The sequence below is a fragment of the Megascapheus bottae genome, chromosome 16 (genome assembly GCF_031878675.1).
Source record: "Megascapheus bottae isolate mThoBot1 chromosome 16, mThoBot2.hap1, whole genome shotgun sequence".
NCBI classification, from domain to species: domain Eukaryota; kingdom Metazoa; phylum Chordata; class Mammalia; order Rodentia; family Geomyidae; genus Megascapheus; species Megascapheus bottae.
The window spans coordinates 42,085,468-42,111,518 of record NC_143524.1 but is presented as its reverse complement, the minus strand read 5'-3'; the positions used below and the strand labels follow the sequence as shown (position 1 = coordinate 42,111,518).

Genomic DNA, 26,051 nt, shown 5'->3' with positions numbered 1-26,051 from the left:
TGGTACTGAGGAATCAAACCTGGGTCTTCGTGCATGCTAGGCCAGCACCCTACCACTAGGCTAAACTCCCAGCCCCTTTTTGGTAGTGTTTTTGTTATTTATGTTCTCTCTGGCTTGCTTCCTAATCATTAAGTATATTTTCTAGCTGCTGGTCTTTGAGACAGAGATCCACCATGCAGTCACTGACTGGCTTTCTAATGAAGACTCCAAGATTCCATCCCTCTAAAAACAACAAAAACAAAGCAAACAAACAACAACAAAAAATACTAAAGGACAATTTGTCCACAGAACAATAAGATCTTTGCATTTGTCTGAATCCAAATGCAAGTGAATTATTGATTCCCAGGACAATGTTCTGAAAGTTGTTCTAAGGATCATGTAAGTACCAGTAAAATAAAAATAGCAGCTTCTTGATAACCAAAGTTAAGGCCACAGATGTTAACTGCATCTAGAATTCTGGTTGCCCTTGCTTAGCCAGTGAGGTTAATCCTGCCATGGGGTAACAACAGAGAAACCATGAAAATGAGGTAAAAGTCACAGCTCTTCCAATATGCAAGTATGTTCTAGATCATATGCATGCAGTGCCCACACCTGAATTATGGGTAACACCAGAGAAAAATAAGAAAGAACTCACAAATGGGAAGCACTCCAGTGTATGACCAGATCCCAGGCACCCAAGTGCTATAGATATAGTGAAGGATAGAATCTGAGTCAGGAACAAGTCAGAGGTAAGGAAGCAGCAGTGTCTTATCAGGTATATGGCAATGGGTGGCCAAGAAATCATCCCGGAGACATGGGAATGGGGAGATATGGAAATAAGGAGTGAGAAATTTGGGCACTGAGCAACTTGTCTTCAGTATCAGCACCATTTTCATTTGAGCCTCTCAAGTGAATGACCAAAGTATTTCTTAATGCAAGTCAGCAGCCTCAGAGCACATAACTGTTCTGTTTGAGAGCTTAATCCTGTGTACCAGAAGTTTACATATTTCTGAAACACTCCTTGGCAATAACTGAGCCTCTTCACCCTCAACTTTTAGGAACTATGTAGGTTAGCTATTATTTCTGTGAAACAAAATAGGACAAAAGATTGCATAGATCATGCCTACGCTAGTAAAACTTTACTGATAGAACAAATAATTTATTTCTCGAACAGTTAAGATGAAATGCTATTACCTACTTAAACTTACCAACCAAACATGTACAGTTTAATTTTACTCTTATTTTATTACTAGAGATAGGTCAAGACTATCACAACATCAAATATCAATGAAAGGGATATGAAGTAGGAAGAATAATAGAAGACGTGACACTGACCACAATTCATACATGAAAATGTAGAACTGAAACTCATTTCTAGAACTATTTAAAGATAATAAAAATATGAATAAAATATAAAGAAATACAAGAACATATGGTTATGATGAAAGTTAAGTATTAAGAAGAAATAGAAGCTGGTGCTGGTGGCTCACCTCTGTAATCCTGGCTACTCAGGAGCCTCAGATCTGAGGATCACAGTTTAAAACCAGCCAGGCAGGAAAGTACATCAGACTCATATCTTCAAGTAACAACCAGAAAACCGGAAGTGGTGCTGTGGCTCAAAGTGGTAAAGCCTTAGCTTTGAGCAAAAGAGCCCAGGAATAGCACTGAGTTGAAGCCCCATGACTGATGAAATAAAAAAAGAAAAAACAAAGACAGATTAGGACAGAAAAATGGAAATAAAAAATAGAACTAAAAGGCTAAATAACCTAATGGACGACATTTTATGTAGTAGGATTTTTAGAACTACAAGTAGAATTGGGCTCAGAAGCTCTTGCTATGGACCACAAAATTGAACTTTTTTTTCTTAAAAGATGTTCCAGGATGACAACAAGAGCTCTTTCTTACATTGCTACTCCAATACAGAGCTAGTCAACAAAAGGTGCTCAGACATTGCATGTAATTGAGAAACCTTACTTTCTCCTTAGTTTTCTAATTGTTATTGTAGAGTTGATATACAGAGGGGTTACAGTTACATTAATCAGATTAAAGAGTACAATTCTTTTTGGATCATGTTTCCCCTTTCCTTGTCTTCAAGGTCAGGTACTAGAGAGATTATATCTTCCAATCACTGCCTCTAGGGGATATTCTCATTGAAGCCTCTCTGAAACAAACAAAAGTGCCCTCATAAAAACAGACCAGGTGAGAAAGCCCAGACAGAATTCTATCCTAGTGTTCTGTCTGGTGAGTCTTCCCTGTCTCTCAGCTCCTAGGCTCATAGGGGAAAAAAAGGCATAGAAGAGATGACAGGAGAGAAGTGATATATTCAGGGAAGCCTAAGAATGTTCTAGAAAAAAATACCCAGACTCATCTTTAAAAAAAATCATATCTTGCTAGTTGAAACATTACGATTTCAGCCTGATTCTAGTTGGTGTATCCTTTATTCTGCACGATAATCGATGAATCATGAATGACTAGATTTCTTTTGAAAAGTGGTTCAAAACAAGATGATTGGGAGGTGGTGGGAGAAGGGAAACGGGAACAAAAACATGAGAAGGGTTATCAATGTGTGAGAAGTAATGCATCTACTGCCTGACAAATGTAACCATAACCCCTCAATACATGATACTGACAATAAAGTAAAAAATACTTGGAAAGAATTATGTATTCCAGGAAGTGGTGCTGTGGCTCAAGTCGTAAAGCACTAACCTTGAGCTGAAAAGCTCAGGGACAGCAACCAGGCTCAGAGCTCAAGCCCCATGATTGACAAAACAAATACGGGCCTGGGAGTCTGGCCTAGTGGTAGAGTGTTGCCTAGCATGAACGAAGACCAAGGTTCAATTTCTCAGTACCACATACATAGATAAAAGCTGGGAGAGTGGTGTGGCTCTAGTGGGAGAGCACTTAGCTTTGAGAAAGCCCAAGGACAGTGCTCAGGCCCTGAATTCAAACCCCAGGACTGGCAAAAAATATATATATTCCAAAACTACTAATAGATTTAAGAACTATCTTAGTGATAGTTATGGATTAGTGATATTCTAGATTAAGAAATTGCCTCAAGGTGATGTTAAATTATTTCTGGTATGCTAATCAGTTAATGGTTAATATTATTAAAATATTATATGTTGTATCACATATAATTTCATATTATGAAATATGTATTACATATACATCTGAAAAATATATTACATAATTTTCACATACATCATGTGAAAATAAAATATATTACTTAAATATTAACAAATAAAGATGCTGAATTTCAAATAATTAGGTATAGACTTAATAGCTGATGAGATTACTTATATTCTATCACTGTGCCCAAGTTAATTAATTGCCAAGTTGTGTTATCGTCTCTAAGTTCTATATATTGGGAATAATCTTTGGAATAGGCGAAGTATACTATTATCTTGTTTGCGGGGAGGGAAGAGAAGGAAGGATAATGGAAAACAAAATAAGAACCATAACTAAATATTAAAAATCACCAATACTTAATCAGAGAATTAAAAGTATTTAAAAACTATGAATATAATCTAGAGAGGCATAAAGAAAAATCAGAAAAGTGCAATATCCTGAAATTCCTCATTCTATAACCCATGAAAGCTGATACCTTTATAAGTAATGACACTCACAACAGTGGTGAAATTTATTGGAAGACATAGAATCACCTTCTTGAGAAAAACTATTCTTGAGAAATTCTATACATTTTTGAATCAGAATGCCTCAACATGTTTTGACTGTAAAGTTTTTTTTTATTTTAAATTTTATTGTAAAGGTGGTATACAGAGGAATTAAAGTTATACAACTCAGGTAATGAATACATTTCTTTTTGAACAGTGTTACTTTCTCCCACATTTTCTCCCTCTTTCCCCTCATGCCTCAAAATTTGAAGAAATTAAACTTTAGTAACTCTGAGAGCAGAAGGTATGAAGAAATTTAAATATTTTGGCCTATTTCATTTTTTGGACATGCTTTTCTCACAAGTATAATTGTTTGTAAACACTGACTTGGATTCTATATAATTTTGTATGATCACTGTAGCATAAGCTTGAGTTTTTAAAGGAAACATTGGTAGCAATAGCAAAATGTTGCCGGCAGTAAACATTCATTAATCTTGATTTAATAAACATGTGTGAAATGTTAATAGCAGTAGAGTTCAATGTATTTATTTTATGATGTTCTTATAGTGATTTATCATTTTGTATTATTATTGAATTGACACAATGAATTTTAATATGTAATGAAATACATATATACTATCTATATCAGTAAAGGAGCCATATTAGCAAACCATTTTTTGGATTTTCATATCCATAAAGTGTATATTACATAAATGCAGCTCAATTAGTTTTAAGAAACTGATCAGCTATATTAATCAGCATATTCATTTTTAAAACAAAACAGATTTCCAACTCATGCTGCGCAAGTAACAATTATCTTAACCTTTTAAGCAGTAGGTTAGTTCTTCTCATTTGGGAGCTTCATGTAAATGCTTCTCTTCTTTCTCTCATGATTTAAAGATTCTTCCATTGTTTTTCCTCCAGTTGTATATTATATAGAGAGGCTTTCATAATGTAAATATATTTAATACATTTTATACTGTCAGGAGATATCCTCTAAGTATTCTACATTTCAGATTGAATACTGATATTCACTTGCAATGATTCTGTAGCACAGATCAGTAATAGTACTTGAAAGAGAACAGTAGTGGAAGCTTTAGCTCTGTCTGAGGTCAGAAAATACCACAGTGCTCCCAAGGTAACATCAAATGTCATGAATATCTTCAAAAAGGAATGAAAAAAAATCAAAATGATTTTAAACCTAAGATCATAGTCATCCTTGATTTCAAAGATAAGAACCAAGGTAACCAACAGTTCTTTTAAAACATTCATATCTCCACAGCTTTTCTACTACAAGGGACCTTTTTTAAAAATAATTCCTGAAGAACATGTCATTAAAAATTACTCTTCCATGGCCAGGAGTTTGACCTAGTCGTGGAGTGCTTGCTTAGCATGCCCTAAGACTCAGGTTCGATTCCTCGGTACCATATACATAGAAAAAAAAAAGCCAGAAGTGGTGCTGTGGCTCGAGTGGTGGAACTCTAGCCTTGAGAAAGCCCAAGGACAGTGCTCAGGTCCTGAGTTCAAGGCCCAGGACTGGCAAAAAAAAAATTATCCTTCCTACTTCAAACTTCATGTATCTATTGATAATATACTTAGGCTTTAGTCTTGTTGTTTCACAGCCATCTTTAATACATTATAATATCTACAAGAGTATGAAGATAGAAAAATATTATTCACTTTTCCATATTTCCTATTGGTAGTCTATCTTTTCCAGTCCTGGGCAAGCACTCTACCACTAGGCCACACTCCCGGCCCCTGTAGTCTATTTTTGTGTCTATCCCCTGTTCTGTCTTTGTCTTGCATGTGGTTTATTCCTAAAAGTTTCTAGATGATTCTTTAATACTTGGATTCTGAACCATTATAAGTTAAATTCGAACTATCCAGGAGACATAATTTCCTCATGTTTTATTTGCAATTATGGATTATATGATTATAGGGTCATTTCTTTTATTGTCAAGAACACTGATGGGTAGCTTAATTTTTTCATCACTTTTCAGTTATGCATCTATTACCAAAAGTAAATACCTGTAGTCTAACGCAGGAAGCAGTGGCTCACATCTGTAATCTGAGCTATGAGATCTGAAGATCAAGGGCAGCAAATTTCATGGGATTATTATGTTCAATTAACCACTAAAAAAGCCCAAAGTGCTCAAATGGTAAAGCACTAACCTTGAGCACACAAGCTCAGGGACTGAGTCCAGGCCCTGAGTTCAAGCCCCTGGATCAGCAGACAAACAAAAAAATCTAGTAATTGAGAAACTATTACATATGAATACACCAGATGAAAGACCTTACATTGCTAGATGAAATACACTAAATGAACGACGTTATATTGCTCTCCACGACTGACAAAATTATTTTCACTTATTGTATACACCATGGGGAAAGGTATTTGAGATTCCACTTACAGGATCTGTGCACACCAATCTTCAAATTTATAGAATCACAAGTGAAAGAACATATATGCAAGAATGTAACATCCTTCATTTTATCTGCACTACTCCAGCTATAGCAAACAGAGGGCACGTTAAGAACCTGAAGTCTAGCCAAGCATGATCTTCTGAAGACCGGACAGATGCTTTTCCAAGCACAATGCTCATTCACAACGAGACCCAGTTTCACCCCTCTTCCTTCTTGCTGCTGGGAATCCCAGGACTAGAAGCCCTGCACATCTGGATGGGCTTTCCCTTCTGTGTGGTGTACGTGATTGCACTCATGGGGAACTTCACTCTGTTGTGGGTGATCAAGGCTGAGAGCGGTCTACACCAGCCCAGGTTCTACTTCTTGGCCATGCTGGCTGCCATCGACTTGGACCTCTCAACAGCTACCATCCCTAAGATGCTTGGCATCTTCTGGATTAATCTCAGAGAGATCCACGTTAAAGATTGCCTTACCCAAATGTTTTTCATCCACAAATTCACACTGATGGAGTCAGCTGTCCTTCTGGCGATGGCTTATGACCGCTATGTTGCCATCTGCAACCCTCTGCGCTATGCCACCATCCTCACGAGCAGGGTTGTTTCGGGGATTGATGTTGGTGTATTTGTGAGGGCAGTTATTTTTGTCACTCCATTTGTATTTCTGATTTTGAGATTGCCCTTCTGTGGGCATCATGTCACACCTACTGTGAACACATGGGACTGTGCCAATATCAAGGTGAATATTACTTACGGCTTATGTGCCATAGGCAACATGATGTTTGACATAGCCATTGCACTTTTTTACATCCGGATACTCTGTGTGGTGTTCCAACTCCCATCTCAAGAAGCCTGCCTCAAGTCCCTCAGCACCTGTGGGTCTCACGTTTGTGTCATTCTTGCTTTCTACACTCCAGCACTGTTCTCCTTTATGACCCATCGCTTGGTCACAATGTCCCCCATTATGTCCATATACTCCTGGCTAATCTTTACGTGGTGTTGCCACCCATGCTTAATCCTGTCATATATGAAGTCAGAACTAAGCATATATATGATAATATGAAGAAGATGATACTGAAGATACAAGGAGAGGGATCAGAGTAGACCCTAAAAATATGAAGTTCCATAGGCAGTGAGGAAAGGCGGGTCAGCACAATGGTCTGTGGTGAAAACTGGGTTCCAACACGAGGCTGCTCAGAGAAGGTCTGGATTTCTGCTTGCTTCCTTCTCCAGTTTTCAGCATCAGTTTCCTTAATAAAAATGGTATCACTGTTCTTGATTTTTCAATATTTTGTAGGTATTGTACATTATAGTTCAGTGCATCCATCTCAGTCACAGCAATTGGTTTCTAGAGATTATTCATCTCTCAAGATTACTGCATTCATTTCTGTTGTTATATGTCTGGGGTCTGGGAATGAAATGGCAGGCAATTATCCCACTTTCCTTCACTTCATGAGAAATATGGGGTTTAAACTGAGCCTGAAAACTCAACTTAGAAAAGGCCATCGTTCTTTGCTCAGTCTTTTAATATTTTCTAGTTTATATGTCTCCTGTTTTGAGTAGCATAAAATTTCCATTCATCTGCCATTTTTCCCAAATATATGTGCTGCTCAATTTATGCACATTTAACATGAGATTGTTATTTATTCTATTCATTTTTACTCCTTTTATATGTATTGTCTTTTAACTCTCACTAAGCTGCCGATATTTTACTACAGCGATTTCCACGTGGGATTGTATGGTGACTATAACACCTTCTCTGATCTGCTTTGATTCTTTACATATTTTTCATAATTTTAGCCAATGTCTTGGGGTATTTGTGTAACTATCCAAGTGTAATGCTTTTGCCCTTTCCATAATAAAGGATTTTAGAAATCCTTTAGAAATTTTAGTCTTTTTATCCACGTTATGATGTATATATTGCCACATAAGAACATATCCTTATATATTTCCAACATTATGTATTTTGTTATTGATTTGTCATATCTATTTCAATATTTCCACATAGTTATTATCTTCCACTATTTATTTCCTCTTGCATAATCAAAATGTCATGAACAATAATTTAAATTCATGTGCAGGATCAACATAAATACTTTTTGTTGTCATCTTCAATTGGTGAATATCTTCTGTGTTTGTATAAAATAATTGCAGTCCATATTGATTATAGTGGTATTTTGAAGCCATGGAATTCTAGATTTGATGTTTTTTTCTTAGAAGATTGCTAGATAAATTATTTTATTCCATTCTACATTCTAAGGTTTTGACTAGGAATCCTTTTATTGTTTTAATCTTTTTTAGTTTATTCCCAGGTTTGCATGGATGTTTTGATTTTGAAAAGGCTTTATTTGTATTTTCCTTAAGTTTTGCAATGATGGAATTCTTGACTTGATTCATTAGTTTTACAAACCTTCTTGTCATTTATTCATCAAACATTTCCTTGCTTGGTGCATTATGGTGGCACACACCTGTAATCCTGGCTATGTAGAAGGCAAAGACTGATGGATTGGGCTACAAGGTTCTCCCAGGAAAGATATCAAGGCTCTGTCTCAACTAGTAAGCCAGATATGGTTGTGTCTGCCTATATCAGCTACATGGAATGTAGAGATAGAAGGATTATTTACAAGGTCACCTCCAGGCAAAAAAGGTGAGACTTTTTTCCATATATTTTTTATTGTAATTAATAGAAGGGTTACATTATATTTGCCAGATAGGAGGTGCATTAATTCACATACATTGATACCCTTTCTCATGTCTTGGTCCCCATTTCCCTCCCCCCAACCCCCACCCCTAATCTGGTTTTCCCCCCTTCCCTATCCAATTTCAAATAACCAAATACAAATATATCCAATAGATCAGATAACAAAGGGAGATACTGTAACAATATGAGATAACCAAGGGACAGCAAAAGAGATGAGAGATACCATAGTACATTAAGGACAACAATCACTCATTATATGGCTTTTGTTTCTATATCCTAGAGGTCCTTTCATTTAGCGTCATACTATGTGGCCTTATGTATCTAGATTTTGCTCTATTGCAAATCTCTGCTAGGAGAGCCCAAAGTTTCTACTGATTATGACAAATGAGGGAAACCATTGAGCCTAAGTTCCTTTGAGTCTGGCTTACTTCACTTAATATGATTTTTTCTAAGTCTTTCCATTTCCTAACAAATGGGGCGATGTTGTTTTTTCTGACAGCTGTATAGAATTCCATTGTGTACAAATACCACATCTTGTTGATCCACACATCAACTGAGGGACATCTGGGTTGGTTCCATTTCTTTGCTATGGTAAACAGTGCTGCACTGAACATTGTTGGGTTAGTGGATTTAGTATGTCCTTGTTTCTGGACGAGTGGGTAAATGCCAAGTAGTGGAATTGCTGGGTCATAGGGGAGCTCTATGTTTAGTCTTTTGAGGAACTGCCATACTGCTTTCCATAGTGGTTAAACGAGTTTGCACTCCCACCAATAGCGTAGTAGTGATCCCTCCTGGCCACATCCTCTCCAACATCTGTTGTTACTAGTTTTCCTGATCCTGGCTGGCCATTCTAACTGGAGTGAGGTGGAATCTTAGAGTTGTTTTGATTTGCATTTCTCTTATGACCAGAGATGTTGAGCATTTCTTCATGTGTCTATAGGCCATTTTTGTTTCTTCTTCAGAGAAGACTCTCTTTAAGTCTTTGGCCCATCTTTTAATGGGATGGTTGTTACTTTGGAGATTAGTTTTGGAGTGATTCAGTTTTTTGAGCTGTTGATATATTTTAGATACGAGGCCTTTGCCCGTTGTATGGTTGGTGAAGATCTTCTCCCACGCTGTAGGCTTGGTAATTAATTAACTAGCTATGTCCTTTGCCATACAAAAGCTCTGCAGTTTAATGCAGTCCCACTTATCCAGCCTTTCTCTGATTTGTTGTGATTCTTGGTCCTTATTAAGAAAGTTTCAACCTGTGCCAAGGAGGCCTAGTGTATCTCCTATTCCTTCTTGTAAAGTTTTCAGAGTGTCAGCTTTTACCTCCAGGTCTTTGATCCATTTGGAGTTAATTCTAGTGCAGGGTGACAAAGAAGGATCCAACTTTAGTTTTCTGCAGGTGCTTAACCAGTTCTGCCAGCACAACTTGTGAAGAGGCTGTCTTTCTTCCATTCTATTTTTTTGGCTCCCTTGTCAAAGATTAGGTGGCCATAGGTCTGTGGTTTACTATCTGGGTCCTCAGTTCTATTCCATTGGTCTTCAGGCCTGTTCTTGTGCCAGTACCAAGCTGTTTTGATAATTATAGCCCTGTAATAGAGTCTAAAGTTTGGTATTGAAATTCCTGCTGCGCTGTTCTTTCTGCTAGGAAGTGTTTTTGCTATACGGGGTCTTTTATTATTCCATATGAAATTTTGGATTGCCTCTTCTATTTCTCTAAAGAATGTCATTGGGATATTGATGGGTATTGCATTGAATTTGTAGATAACCCTTGGCAAGATTGTCATTTTCACGATGTTGATTCTTCCAATCCAGGAGCATGGGAGGTTTTTCCATTTCCTCAGTTCTGCTTTAATTTCCTTTGTCAGGGTTTTAAAGTTTTCCTCGAAAAGGTCCTTTACATTCTTAGTTAAGATACTTCCTAGGTACTTTATTTACTTTGAGGCTATTGCAAAAGGAGTTGCTTTCCTGATTGTTGCCTCATTCCCCTCACTGTTGGTGTAGAGGAAGGCAGTTGATTTTTGAGGGTTAATTTTATACCCTGCTACCCTTCCAAAGTTTTGAATTTGCTCAAGAAGCTATGGAGTGTAGTCTATAGGATTCTTTAAATACAGAATCATGTCATCTGCAAAGAGGGAAAGTTTTACTTCCTCTTTCCCTATTTGGATCCCCTTTATGCTTGCTTCTTGCCTTATTGCCCTGGCTAGGAATTCTAATACTATGTTAAAGAGGAGTGGAGAGAGTGGGCATCCTTGTCTTGTTCCTGATTTTAGAGGGAATGGCTTTAGCTTTTCGCCATTAAGTATAATACTAGCTTTGGATTTAACGTGAGACTCTTAAAAAAAATAGCCAAAGGAAATCTGGGAAAGAGCACCAGCTAAGCAAGTACAAGGCCCTGAAGTCAAACACTAGAACCAATGCCCCAACCCTCCTCCCCCCCCCCCCCGGAATACATGGACATTATTTGAACTTAGCAGGATATTTTATTTCTTCAATTACGCATATTTCAATGGAAAACTAAAACACGAAGCACTCATGTATTATTTTAGCCATTACAGCATCTGGCCTGATTCTAGTTTGTCCTTGACTCTTTCTTTTTCCTTTATGTGGCTCAGTAAGGTACCTAGATTAAATTTCTAAATCCCTAAGCTGAAAGGTTCTGACATCCAAGGTAAATTCTCATTGCTGAAGAAACCATCATCTTCCCAGATCCTGTTCTCTATGTAATTGGTGGTGTCACTCAGAGAAGAACCTTCATTCTAAATAAATTTCTTATTATTTGATCCTGAAGTTCTTCATATTTTGGGGTCCTACCATCACCCTATATTATCTTCTTTTCTTGTTTACTTTCATGGAAAAAAATTGATTTTGGTTTCGTAATGTGCCACTATTATATTATACATGAGTTCATTGCTTTTAATTTTGTTCATGGTAGAGTGGCAATAACATGGGCTAATCAATAACACAGAAGACTTCATTTGTTTCCTTTCTCATCTTTGACGGGACTACTAATTCATTTAAGAAGATGGGAATGACATGGTCTGATTGTTAAAATGATTATGGAGAGTGGAGCAAGAGAATGAGCATTTGAAATGAGAAAGTAGTACAGATATTTGTGTATACTGACAATTAAAGCTAGTAACCAGATGTGCTGAGAGTGTTTTATTGATCCAAATGATACATAAGCCACATGACAGCATTAGTTGAAAGGAAAACAAAAAAAATTATTAAAGGCAGGTATGGTGTGAGAGAAAGATGTATTTTAAGGATTTATTTTTTGGTACTCTTACTGTTATTGTTATTGTACAGAGGGTCTACCATTTCATACATCAGGTAATAGCTATATTTTCTTTTTCCTTTTTACAATTATATAACTTCCTTTACTTTATTTATTTGACACTGGAAGTTACATTTTTATTTTAAGCCTCAGGTTTCAATTAATGAAAAAATAGTTGAATAACTATTGAGAATAAAGTACAAGATCAAGCCTGCCTTTTTTTGTGGTTTAAATGTTATTGTCAAGCTGATGCCCACATGGGGGTCACAATTACATAAGTAAGGTTTTATACAAGTTAGGTTTGTGAACAGTGTTACCCTTCCCTTATTTTCTCTCACTTCCTTTTACCCCCAAGTTGTCAAGTTCATTTTCAACATAGTATCTAGTGAGTATTACTGCTGAATTGGCTGACCCTTGTGCCATGTTTCTGTGATTCCCCTTCCCTACCTCAAGTCAGATAAACTTATATACAAGACAAAGGGTACAGAACTAAAACAACAACAACAAATGGTGATACAACCATAGCTCTCTGTTTCCTTTTCTTTGTGGTGAAACTTTTGAAACTTTTTCTAAAGACATCTTCCACTATATAAATTTTGGCAGATGTACCACAAGCTCTCAAAATTCTTTTATTTATTTATTTTTTTATTGTAATTAGTAAAAGGGTTACATGATATTTTCCAGATAGAAGGTCCATTAATTCACATACATTGATACCCTTTCACATGTCTTGGTACCCATTACCCTCCCCCCACGCCCCCCACCCGTCTTGGTTTTCCCCCCTTCCCTATCAAATTTCAAATAACCAAATACAAATAAATTCAATATATCAGATAACAAAGTGAGATACTATAACAATATGAGATAACCAAGAGACAGCAAAGGAGATGAGAGACAACATAGTACATTAAGGACAACAATTATTCGTTATATGGCTTTTGTTTCAATATCCTGGAGGTCCTTTCAATTAGCTTCATACTATATGACCTTATGTATCAAGATTTTGCTCTATTGCAGATCTCTGCTAGTAGATCCCAAGGTTTCTACTGATTATGACGAATAAGGGAAACCATTGAGCCTAAGTTCCTTTTGAGTCTGGCTTACTTCACTTAATATGATTTTTTCTAAGTCTTTCCATTTCCTAACAAATGGGGCGATGTCATTCTTTCTGACAGCAGCATAGAATTCCATTGTGTACAAATACCACAACTTGTTGATCCACTCATCAACTGAGGGACATCTAGGTTGGTTCCATATCTTTGCTATGGTGAATAATGCTGCAATGAACATTGTTGTGGTAGTGGATTTAGTATGCCCTTGTTTCTGGATGGTTGGGTAAATGTCAAGTAGTGGAATTGCTGGGTCATAGGGGAGTTCTATGTTTAGCCTTTTGAGGCACTGCCATACTGCTTTCCATAGTGATTGAACGAGTTTGCACTCCCACCAACAGTGTAGTAGTGATCCCTCCTGGCCACATCCCCTCCAAGCTCTCAAAATTCTTATCTCCTTTTCGGTGGGGTGTGATTTGACCTGTTTATCTTCCTGTGTTTTAAAGCACAGACAAGCCCATACTCATAGTCATTTCTGTGCATAACCAATATTGAATCAGTAGGGTATGCGCAGAGAGAACCCCCGTGCTTGCCCTCACTTCTGGATGAAGGTTCTCAGCACCCATTCCCTTATCTGCTTGGTTCTGACTCCGTAGATGTCGGGGTTGAGCATCGGTGGAACAACCACATACAAGTTGGCCATCAGGATGTGAATACACCGGGGAATATTCCTGCCAACACGATGTGCCATAAAAGAGAAGAGATCTGGGGTGTAAAAGGCCAAGGTCACCCACATATGGGATCCGCAGGTGCTCAGGGCTTTGAGCCTGGCTTGGCGCGAGGGCAGACGAAACACAGCTCGGAGAATGTGCGCATAGGACACCGCGATGGCTACGATGTCAAACCCAGAAAAGCGATGGTCCCCAGGCCGTAGAGGATGTTGACCTTTATATCTGCACAGGCCAGCCGAGCCAGGCCCCTGCGCGCACAGTAGGTGTGCGGGAGGATGCAGTGTCCACAGAAGGGCAGTCGCCGAGATGAGAAACACGAAGGGAAACACGGTAAGGAACGACCTCCCTATCATCCCCAAGCCTAGCAACAGTACCATCTTGTTGGTCAGGATTGTGCTGTAGAGGTCATAAGCTATGGCTAGAAGGACGACCGACTCCATGGCCAGTAAAGAGGTGGATGAAAAACATCTGGGTGAGGCAAGACCCCCAGACGATCTCCTTGAAGCTAAACCAGAATATGCCCAGCATCTTGGGTATAGTGGCCGTGGATAAGCCCAGGTCAATGGAAGCCAGCATTGACAGGAAGTAGAACATGGGTTGATGAAGGCTTTGGTCACTCTGGATCACAGACAAAATGAGGACGTTGCCTACCAGTGCGGTCACATACACAGCACAGAAGGGGAAGCCGATCCACAGGTGGTTGCTTTCTAACCCTGGGATTCCCAGCAGCAAGAAGGTGGTCGGGTGGTACTGGGTGTCATTGTGAAGGGCCATCTTGCTGGTGGCTGCAGAGGGCTGTGCTCTGTGAAGATACATGCTGACCCATCGAGGGAGGCCACAAGGCTGTCATCGGGCTGTTGTGCTTGTACTGGGGGTAAAGAGAAGAACACGTCTGACCTTTGCTCTCTCATGATCAGGAAAGAAACATCAATTTCATAGTAATTACATGGCACAAAGACTGTGGAATTTTCTACATTATTTCCTGGACAAAAAGAAGTGATATTAAAAAGACCATGGGGAGATGCGTTCCCAGATCCCACATACTTCTTTTTTTTTTTTCCAGTCCTGGTCTTGAGCTCAGGGCCTGAGCACTGTCCTTGGACTTTCTCAAGGCTAGAGCTCTAGCACTTGAGCCTCAGCACCACTTCTGGCTTTTTTCTATGTATGTGGTACCGAGGAATTGAACCCAGGTCTTCATGCATGCTAGGCAAGCACTTTAACCACTAGGCCAAACTCCCGGCCCCCACATACTTCTTGTACATGCTGCTTCCTCAAGAAGCTAGAGCACAAAGCCCCATTATGTGTGTTGAGTTGTGCATAGGGTTTAAATTCCAAAAAGTAGAATAAAAAAAATAGAGAGAGGCAATAGAAAATGTAGACAAGAGAACCAGACGGTCACATCCTGTTGACCAAGATATCATCAATAAAGATCAGTCACATTTTAGCGGATTGCCCTTGATAGGGTGTAGTGAGAAATGGTTAAATAAAAAACCAATTTCTAATAGAGCTCTGCAGGACACAATTAAAAAAAAAACCAGTGGCACATGATTACTTTTGTGATCATATGTAAAATTGCTCAATTGGCTATATGGATTATTTAAATTATATCTAAGAGGAGAAATGATTAATTATCTTTTGTGCTTCTTAGTTTTAAACTGGGCTTTTGCTATATTACCCAGGCTGGTCAGGAGGCTAGAAAAGCCAATTAATGCAAATCCTCCCTGTTTCAGTAATTGGAGGCTTATCACTGGATTCTTTTTTCAAATGAAATCAATATAACTGCGTTTATGGAAGTAAATGGATTTTTATCAAGAACTGAAATGCATGAAAACCTATACCCAATAGGGAGAGATTGTTCATGTCATCAGAGAGCTTTTATTTAGGGGCCTTCGTGTGAAAGCCTTGGGTGTTCTGAGAAAATGTCTAATTTAGAGAGAGAAATGTGGGAATGAGATGACTCCTCCTGTCCTGGGAATATATATAGATGTTGTGGTGACATTTTGCTTAAACTTGTCAAATAGTAAAATAAATACAAGCAGTTCTCATAGGCTTGTTATGCAACATGTTTTCTGGTTTTATAGGAAAACTTACATCATGTAAAGTGTCAGAAAAATAAAATGGTATATGATGAGTTTGTAATTTCTCAAATACATACGGCAGAAGTGCTCACAATAATGTAAAAGAAAAAAATTCAAGGTAATAAGAATAGACTTAGAGGGCAGTCTCTTGTAGACTTAATATGCCAGAAAGTAAGTATGTGTCAAATCTGAAGAAACAAGAAGACATAAAGCAATGCTTCTTCTGCATATTTTATATGAAGCTAATGAAATGTATAGCAATCCATGGTTTTAATGAGTCTTTAGTGAGTCGTTTAATGATTAAGAGACTCTTATTTGGGAGACATATATATGTATTAGTTAGAATAATCTTAAGTATATATTTGGTGGTACTTTTGAGAAGAAATAAATATGTTCAATTTTGAAAATATTTACCTATTATCTTTGTATTCTGTTTCTTAAATAAGTTAATAAACCACTAAGCCTTTCAATAAAAGTAAAATAACTTAGCTTAAATTATACAGAATGCATTATTATACAAGTCTTGAATGATATATTTAATGAATTAAGAAAACCCAAAGATCACTGCATATCTTGCAAATTTTAGGTAAAGGGTTAGAAGATAATTCATGGTCACAGAAGCTATTTTATCTTTCAGACACAGTGTAAGTTTCATAAAGAACTAGAAACTGAAAATTCTCAACTGTTAAATACACACATACACACACACACACACACACACACACACACACACACACATCAAATGAATTCTGGAGACTAGCATGGATTTTTTTTAGTGTTAACCCACCTGAATTGTTTGCTCTTTAGTATGAGGTGAGTCAATTTTTTATATGCCTGAAATACACTGGACTAATTCTAATCTCCCACCCCCCCTCTCTCTCCCTCTTTTGCACCACTAGCTTGTGTTATACTAGGATGCAAATAGGGGTTATTTTGTTTTAAATCATCCTGATAGAAGATAATGAAGATTGTACAATTTTACCCAGAGCTTCCTGATTTGCCTAATTTGAGGCATCTGACCTTACAGATAAAAAGAAATGGAAATAGGACTTACTAGTGACTTTTTGCTATTGGAAATAAATATAGAGATCCTTTCATGCCATGAATTAGTGGACTCTTTTTTGCTCCTTTATGACACCTCTTCATGCCTTCTTTGTTTCTCTTTGTGTGCCATTCTATCCATGGATTGGAGAGAGACACTGTGAACTCACCAAATTGTAAGCCAGTCTCACTTCCTGTGTTTTCAAGAATACCTAAAAAGATAACAGAGATTTTCCCCCTTTGGTTGGTGCTTTCCAGGAGAAAGCCTCCCTGAGACCGTATTTTTGAAGGACAGAATGTCCCAAGGGTCTCTGTTTGGAGCCAAGTCCTGAGCAAAATAGAAAAGTTCACCAGGGAGTTGTATTCATTGTCAGGAGTCAGTAGCCACACATTTTAGAAGTAGTAATATTCAATTGAGCCCACATGAGCTAAGGATGTACTTGTCTAGAAGGTTAGGGAAGGGAGAGGGGATCTGTCTGATATGACTCTAACATGACAATAAGAAGGAATACACTGTGTGTCTTAGAACTTGTCAGATCATGACTTGGTATACAATCCTACCTAAAACTCCAAACTTTTTTAAAGCTGGGGACTCAGAATAAGATGGAACAGCAGTATTAATTCCCTCATCTTGACAGTAATATATCACAGTTTTACAATTTGTTAGTTTTGGAAGAACTAGAAAAGTATATGTGATTTCTTTTCTTACAATTGTATGGGGATCTGTAGCTATCTAACCAATTCTAATAACTAAATCTATAGAAATAGGAGAGAATATATATAGGGCAGTATTCAAGTTGATTTCAACTTTAATGAAATATATATATATATTAATCAGAATTACTTCTAAAATAAGTGTCATCTTAAGAGTTATTATTTGCAGGGAAAAAGATATTCTTTAACATTTAATTCATTTTTTAGTAGATTTACAAAAATAATTATTAAATAATTAATATTAAAATGAGATAAATTTGAAGACACAAATTTCATTGCTTTTTTAGAAATTATATCAATAAGTCACTTCAAAACCATATTTATTTGAAATAGGGAAGGGAAGGAGGGAAACAAGATGATTGGCAGGTGTGGGGGTAGGGAAACGGGGACAAAAACATATCGATGTACAAGAAGTAATGCCCCTACTACCTGACAAATGTAGCTGTAATTGCTCTATACATTATCCCAACAATTTAAAAAAAATCACTCAATTTCATATGAAAAGCAGTTATTTTATTTGTTTAAATTGCAGAACCAACATTAATGTCTGTGTGTGAACCAGGTATGTATGCTAGGTTCAGGATAAGGAGCTTTGTTTTTGGAGGCAGAGTATTTTCAGATTGATTGTAGATTGAAAACAAAACAAAACAAAACTGAATAAAGTGATAGACAAAAATTAACATGTATTACACAGATAGAAAGATAGGCAGTTTTACCTTAAAAAAGCCTCACTCAGGGCCAGAAGTTTGGCCTGGTGGTAGAGTGCTTGCCTAGCATGCATGAAGACCTGGGTTTAATTCCTCAGTACCACCTACATAGAAAAAGCTGGTAATGGTGCTGTGGCTCAAGTAGTAGAGCTCTAGCCTTGAAAAAGACTAATGGCAGTGCTCAGGCCCTGAGTTCGAGCCCCAGGACTAGCAAAAAAAAAGTGCCTCACTCATATTTATATTACCAGGCCAAAGGCAGGTCAATCACAGGTGGTCATTGTTGGCATTTGAGAAAATAGTCATAAAATTAAATGTATGTTTGTACTGTCATTACACTAATTTTCATGAGCATGGCATATACATTTAGTCAAGATTTTTCCAAATGTGGAATTATTTTTGTCAATCGAGTGAAAGTAGAACTAAATCTATAACTAATACATTTTTCCTGCAAATAAGAATTAAGAAATCTTAACATTGCACTCATTTTAGAAGTAATACTGAATTACACATACACACACCATATATGTATATATATATATATATATATATATATTGGAAGTGAATTATATAACTTTGCCAGGAGAGAGCCTGGGAGACAATAAGGGAAGGAATTACACTGCTCAAAAGGAAACGTTGGGCCAGGAGTGTGGCCTAGCATGCATGGATTCCTCAGTATTGCATCAGAAAAGCTGGAAATTAATGGTGCTGTGGCTCAAGTGGTAAATTGCTAGCCTTGAGAAAGCTCAAGGACAGTACCCAGGCCCTGAGTTCAAGCCTCAGGACTGGCAAAATAAAAAAAAAGGAGATCTACTTATTACCTGACTCATGTAACTATAACTGTAACCCCTCTGTGCATTATATTTGTAATAAATATTTTTTTATATTTTTTATTGTAATTAATAAAAGGGTTACATGATATTTGCCAGATAGAAGGTGCATTAATTCACATACATTGATACCCTTCACATGTCTTGGTACGCATTACCCTCCCCCCACCCGCCACCCACCCCCCGTTTTGGTTTTTCCCCCTTCCCTATCAAATTTCAAATAACCAAATACAAATAAATTCAATATATTAGATAACAAAGTGAGATACTGTAACAATATGAGATACCTAAGGGACAGCAAAGGAGATGAGAGATAACATAGTACATTAAGGACAACAATCATTCGTTATATGGCTTTTGTTTCAATGTCCTGGAGGTCCTTTCAATTAGCTTCATACTATATGGCCTTATGTATCAAGGTTTCTACTGATTATGACAAATGAGGGAAACCATTGAGCCTAAGTTCCTTTGAGTCTGGCTTACTTCACTTAATATGATTTTTTCTAAGTCTTTCCATTTCCTAACAAATGGGTCGATGTCGTTTTTTCTGACCGCAGCATAGAATTCCATTGTGTACAAATACCACAACTTGTTGATCCACTCATCAACTGAGGGACATCTAGGTTGGTTCCATATCTTTGCTATGGTGAATAGTGCTGCAAAGAACATTGTTGTGCTAGTGGATTTAGTATGCCCTAGATTCTGGATGGTTGGGTACATGCTAAGTAGTGGAATTGCTGGGTCATAGGGGAGTTCTATGTTTAGCCTTTTGAGGCACTGCCATACTGCTTTCCATAGTGGTTGAATGAGTTTGCACTCCTACCAACAGTGTAGTAGTGATCCGTCCTGGCCACATCCCCTCCAGCATCTGTTATTATGTAATAAATATTTTTAAGAGACCAAAAGGAATGTGAATTAAATGAGTAATTTTATGTTAAAAAATGAATGGATTAAAGAAATGAAGGGAAGAAGGAAGGAAAAAAGGAAGAAATGTAAGAAGTAAGAAGAGAGTTGAAAAGGAATGAAGAGAGGGAGGGAAGAGCAAAGAGGGCGGGAGGGCACTCCTCAGACTAGAAAAGCTAGGCAAAAGCCATTGCTGTTACCAGATTATTTGACAACTGGCTGAATAAATTTAGTTGATTCTCTGTGTGTTTTTTTCTCTTTAATATCACGAAAGAGTGTGCAGTTTCATTCACCCATCATGTAAAAGGATTTCGGGTTTTGATTTCAATTAGCTGACATACACATTAGCAGTCTGACATGTCTCATCATTTCAAACTAGTTTTAATTAGCAATATTTAATTCAATCCAAAAGAAAATATATCAAATAGGGAGAAAAAAATCTAGTTCTGAGAATATAAGTATATAATGAAAACAAAACGAGAGATATTTTTTCATGTTGTTTGATTTTCACCCTGCACAAGCAGATGGCAGTGATATAGATGGGTAGTGTGCATAAGCATGTACATGTATAAATGTGCAAGCATACATAATCAGCACAATTTAGAGCTTGTAAAGTGAAAAAGTAGTTGATGCTAGTTGATTTGGTCAACAAATTTTATCTAAATTGATGTTCTGGTTTTGAGTCAATGCCAAAAAAAAACATCTATTGCCATGTTCAGAAATGAAATGCTTTACTTTAAAATTCCAGTGGAAAAAAGGTAAAATAACATTAGTTTTCATTTTCTGATGACAGAAAACAAAGATTTTTATTTAGTTAAAAATCACAAGGATTGCAACAGTAGGAAATAGATAATTTACATGGCAGGCCAACATGCATAGTTCTATCATTAGCACCTGACAACATTCCACCCATTCCTGCAGACTTGGAGAATACCAACAAAACAGGAAGCTCATGGCTCTGCATGCAAATTCCAGTAGCACAAGATGACTATAAGTCTGGATTCAGAGCCTTGGACATGGGGCACTATTAAGTGTGCAATATTTAGGTGAAAAGAGTGCAAGGCCCACAAGATGATGGCCCCTGCACATGCTGTGTCAATGCAACCTGGTTATAACTGCCTTCTGCAAATGGAGAACTACTGCACACCAAATCCAGAAATCAATCTGCAAAAACACTACTGCTCTACTTCACAAGCATATAATCCACAGATACTCAGTGGATTTCTTGTAATGTGTCTTGTAATGTATTATAGCCTATGGATACATATTCATGAGACATTACTGGCTCCAAGCCAGTGGATTTTTTTCCTGTTATGTACAGAGAATGTAGTAAGAAACTGACCGGTGGCTAAACTGAACTGTACATCTAGGGAGCAGTTTGGCAAATGACCATTCCAGGTAGTTCTATGCTCTTGCTCCTTGGATCAATCCTGAGAATCTAGAGACCAATTAAGTAATAATAAAATTTTGAGCTACCAGCGTTAGACTGAATGTCAGAATAGTACTGTGGCCTACAAGTCCATAGTTGATACTAAGTGTGTAAGTTCTCTGCCTGGACACATCTTTACTGATGGCCTGATGTGGTTCTCTTCAGTATTCAAATTTCTGGCATACTCACTTAGCTGAATTAGCTGGGAAAGAGAAGGATTCTGCTGTCAGCTGAGTTGTGTAAGCAGACACTCTACTACAAATGCTACCTTCCCATAGAAAACCAAGACTAACAGCTCCTTTGCCTAATTACATCAGAGCTTTGAGGAGAAAAAATAATGGATAGGAAAAAAAACCGGAAGCCAGTAAAGTCATCCTGTAAAATCATACACTATATGTGCCTCTCTGACACTTTTCCCCCCGCTATTTTTCTTTTCTTTCCTTGGTGTGCCAGACTACACACACATCTACAGCAATTGGGTTTCTTTTATGCTGCTACAATGTGAATCTGGGGAGGGCACAGGACAGGAATGAAGAGAGAACGGGGGAAATATGCTCCTCATCCCCCAAATGCCACCAGGATGATATCTGTTTGCCATGAATAAAAGAAAAGTATGTTCCCCAAACAGATGGTTCTGGGCAGGCAGGAATCCTGCAGCATTTCCTTAAAGACTTCTATTAAGAAAGAAAGAAAGAAAAAGACAGGAAAATTTTGAAATAATCCTGAAGCAAGATAGACAGAGGAAAATGATACATGGTCAGCTTACAACAAATACAGGAGATAGCCTTTCATGCACTTCCTTTAAGATTAAGGAACCAAAGCTATGTAGGGGAAATGAGACAGGATAACTTGAGGAAAATGAGGTCTTGGTGAAGGAAACTAAAGAATATGGTATTTAGAAACAGAGAATTTTTCAAAGAGAGACAACAGGATGCAATACTTCCTGAGGGATGCAATCCTCACCCCAAGAATGAACAGGATGTATGCTTTCCTGAGAAAATTGCTTCCCTCAAACTTAAGCAACCTCTTGCCCAAAATGCAGACAACAGGGTGTCTTCCTTATCTCAAGGTTAAGTGTCTGTTTTATGGCAGGATGCAGTTTTACGTGAAGAAATTCCCCCAAACATCCAGAAACTCAGAAAGTAAGACCAGGCATGATTAGAACAAGGATGAAACACATAATTCATATAAAGGGCATGGTAGGCGAGTGGTTGTGTTATAAGAGTTAGGTCACCTAAACTTTCTGTTTCCTGAATTTCTTGAGGATTCTTTCACGAATCTGCTTGGTTTTGACGCTGTACACGATGGGGTTCATGAGTGGCGGAACCAGCAAGTACACATTGGCCATGAGCACATGGACAATCGGAGAAGCGTTCTGCCCATAGCGTCGGATCATGGAAAGTCCAATCATGGGTGTGTAGAAGGTGAGTACTGCACAGACATGGGAAATACAAGTACTGAGGGCCTTCACTCTCTCTGCCTTGGACGCTATACTCAGCACTGTACACAGGATGAGGAGATAGGAGAGGAGGAGAAGCACTGAATCAAGTCCCATGGACCAAATGACCACCATAAGGCCATAGATACTGCTTACCCGACGGCTGGATACAGTTGTTTTGATGAGATCCTGGTGAAGGCAAAATGGGTAGGAGAGAACATTAACAGCGCGATACTGAAGTCTCTTCAGGAGAAAGGAAGCTGGAAACACCAGAGCCAAGGCCCTTCCAGCAATTGCGAGCCCAATTCCAGTGATCACACCGTTGGTTAGAATGGCCGCATAGCGCAAAGGTTCTCGGATTGCTATGTAGCGGTCAAAAGCCATGGCCAGGAGCACAGCTGACTCAAGGATTGAGAAAACATGGATGAAGTACATCTGGATCAGACAAGCATTGAAAGAAATCTCCCGGGCATGGAACCAAAAGACACCGAACATGGTAGGCGAGGTAGTAATGGATAGGCCCAAATCTGTGAGCGCTAGCATGGATAGGAAGTAGTACATGGGCTGGTGGAGAGAAGGCTCAGTCCTGATGATGAAGAGGATTGTAACGTTGCCTGCCATTGACAGGGCATACACCAAGGAGATGGGAAGTGAAATCAAGCCGTATCTACTCTCAAGGCCTGAGAAGCCTGTCAGGAGGAAGCGCGGATACAGGGAGGAACTATTGAAGACAGACATTGTGCTGATGGAGCAATCCACGGACTACATGGGAGGGAAAATGGAAAAGTAGGATGAAAAATCGATACTATTATATGAAATATCATTTTGGTGTTCAGTGCTCTGTATTTTGGACTTTGAATCATCTGCTGATATTTAGTTACCTCTTGTATTTCTTACTTTACTAATTCACTTATTCTTTTTGCCTTCCACAATTCTTCTACAACAAATTAAAGTATTCATGGTAAAAGTGTAGCATTTTATACCGACTGCCTTCAAGTTCTTAAGAGGTAGTGGATTGAGGGAGGGGGAAGGATGATAGGAGAGATGGCATTGATCAATATCATTGTGCTCTGATACGGACAAATTAAATTGAAACCCTTGTGTACAACTACGTAAGAATAATTTTAGAAAGTTAGTGCTGAAGTTTCGATGTGAAACCACAAGATGAACTTTACAACTTGAAAGGGGTCGGGGGAGGGGAAGTGAGAGATAAACATGGGAAGGAGTAACAATGTTCAAGAAGTAATGTACTCAGTACCTCACAAATATAACTGAAACCCCTCTATACATGACCCTAAGAATAAAATAAAATTAAAAAAAAGCCACAAGATGATATATAATACAAAGTGCAATGAAGCTCATCTGGGAATGGAAGTAAGATTTACTGATGGTACTCTTGATTAGGTCTGTAATGATCAATGTACACCATATAAAATGGAAAGACTAGCCTAGTAATCATACCTGCTACTCAGGAGGCTGAGATCCGAGGATTGCAGTTCCCAGCCAAACCTTGTAGGGAAGTCCTTGAGACTCTTACCTCCAATTAATCACCAGAAAACTGGAAGTGGCAATAATAACAATAACAAAACAAAACAAAAACAGAACAAAATACTGAAAGATTATGAGATTTTTGTATGGACTGGAACCCTTGTAAATACAACTCTGATTTACTACCTCAAAAACATTGGACATATTACTAGACACCTTTGAGCATAAAAAATTCTGGCAATTATATCTCTTTGTATAACATTCAAGCAAAAGTATTTAAAAGGCCCCATGTGGTGCAAGAGACTTGAGAGATACTTTGGGTTGTAGTAAAGCCAAATGTGACTGGGAAGAAGTATCTATTAACCATGGACCACAGTGCAAACGCAGGTGTTGACCAGGAATGCCCAGGCGAGCACGTGCATGGACAGTTTCTAGGAGAGTCTCTTGAAAATTATCTTTCCAAATAGCCTGAAGTTTACTCCCAGGATAACTAGGAGTCCATGAAAAATGTAAGGGTGAGAGAGAAAAGACAGGTCATCATTAATATCACCAGCTCATCAGTTTTAAGATGATGTAGCAGTGTGTTAGAATAAAAAACAAAAATAAAACAAAAGAAATCCACCAGGAGTTCAAGTACATGAATTCTCACCACTGATTGTGTTTACTATCTCATCCTAGAACTCCTTTGAGTAGTTTTGGGAATAATAATCAAGCGCCTGTCAGAGGGAATATCATTCAGTGCCTTTTACCTACCACAGAGCAGTGATTTCACATTAGCCCAGGGAAGTCCTACATCTTAATGGTTTTCCCCACTTTCTGGATGGTAAAATGAATAATGTGATGATTTCTTACCCATCTTTCTCTCCTGAAAGCTTTCCTGCAGGCACGGGTGGGATCTCAAGTGCAGACAGACACAGGTCTGGCTGGGTTTCCGGTCTGTCAAGGGTGGGCACTAATAGTAGGTATACAATACTATGGAAGGGCGGAGCTAAAGAATCAAGTCCACAATGTATCCTAAGGCAGATAGTTCTTCAAGGAAGTAAAAGTGTCTCCAGGAAAACACTGAAAGTTTTGTCAGTGACCTAAGATGCTCTATATTTTTCCATTCAATGTCCTTGATTTCATCTAGCAAAGTGCTTCATCAGCATCACATTTATGTGGCTGAGTATTGCACCCTGTCATGGCTCTTAAACTAGCACATTTCCTCCCTTGGGATAAACTCTAGGGAGGAAAAATTATGTTGAAGCTACTTCTCTAGACTCTGAAATTAGAAAGTAATTGAGAAGTATCCTGGGAGTCATCTCATAAAGAAAGACAATGGGCTTAGTCCCTCAGAATAACTTTATTTTAATTAATATTTTTAATGACATTAGCCATACAAAGTGAGTTTCATTGTGCCTTCCATATAGGCATCAGATACATCCTAAGTAATCCTCTCAGTCCCCCCATCATAATCCCATACCCCTCAATTATTATTATTATTATTATTATTATTATTATTATTATTATTATCTCTAAGCTGTAAATAGGAGCTGCCATTTAACAAATTGGTTTATGAATACAATATATCTTGATCAATGTCACCACTTTCAACTTTTTTTTTTGTGGGTCCTGGGGCTTGAACTTGGCCTGGGTGCTGTCCCTGAGCTCTTCAGTTCAAGGTTTAC

General features: G+C 38.0%; 1 protein-coding gene and 2 pseudogenes across 1 annotated transcript; 1 reads left to right on the top strand and 2 right to left on the bottom strand.

The window, feature by feature from the left end:
* Positions 1 to 6,188: 6,188 nt before the first annotated feature.
* LOC150053393 (olfactory receptor 52E2-like) lies at positions 6,189 to 7,117 on the top strand (annotated as a pseudogene).
* Positions 7,118 to 13,428: 6,311 nt separating this feature from the next.
* LOC150053392 (olfactory receptor 52E2-like) lies at positions 13,429 to 14,533 on the bottom strand (annotated as a pseudogene).
* An 8,159-nt stretch (positions 14,534 to 22,692) lies between these two features.
* On the bottom strand, positions 22,693 to 23,634 carry LOC150053391 (olfactory receptor 51G2-like). Its single transcript, XM_090349070.1, has one exon. It carries the CDS (start codon positions 23,632 to 23,634, stop codon positions 22,693 to 22,695), a length of 942 nt encoding a protein of 313 aa, XP_090205196.1.
* Positions 23,635 to 26,051: the final 2,417 nt, after the last annotated feature.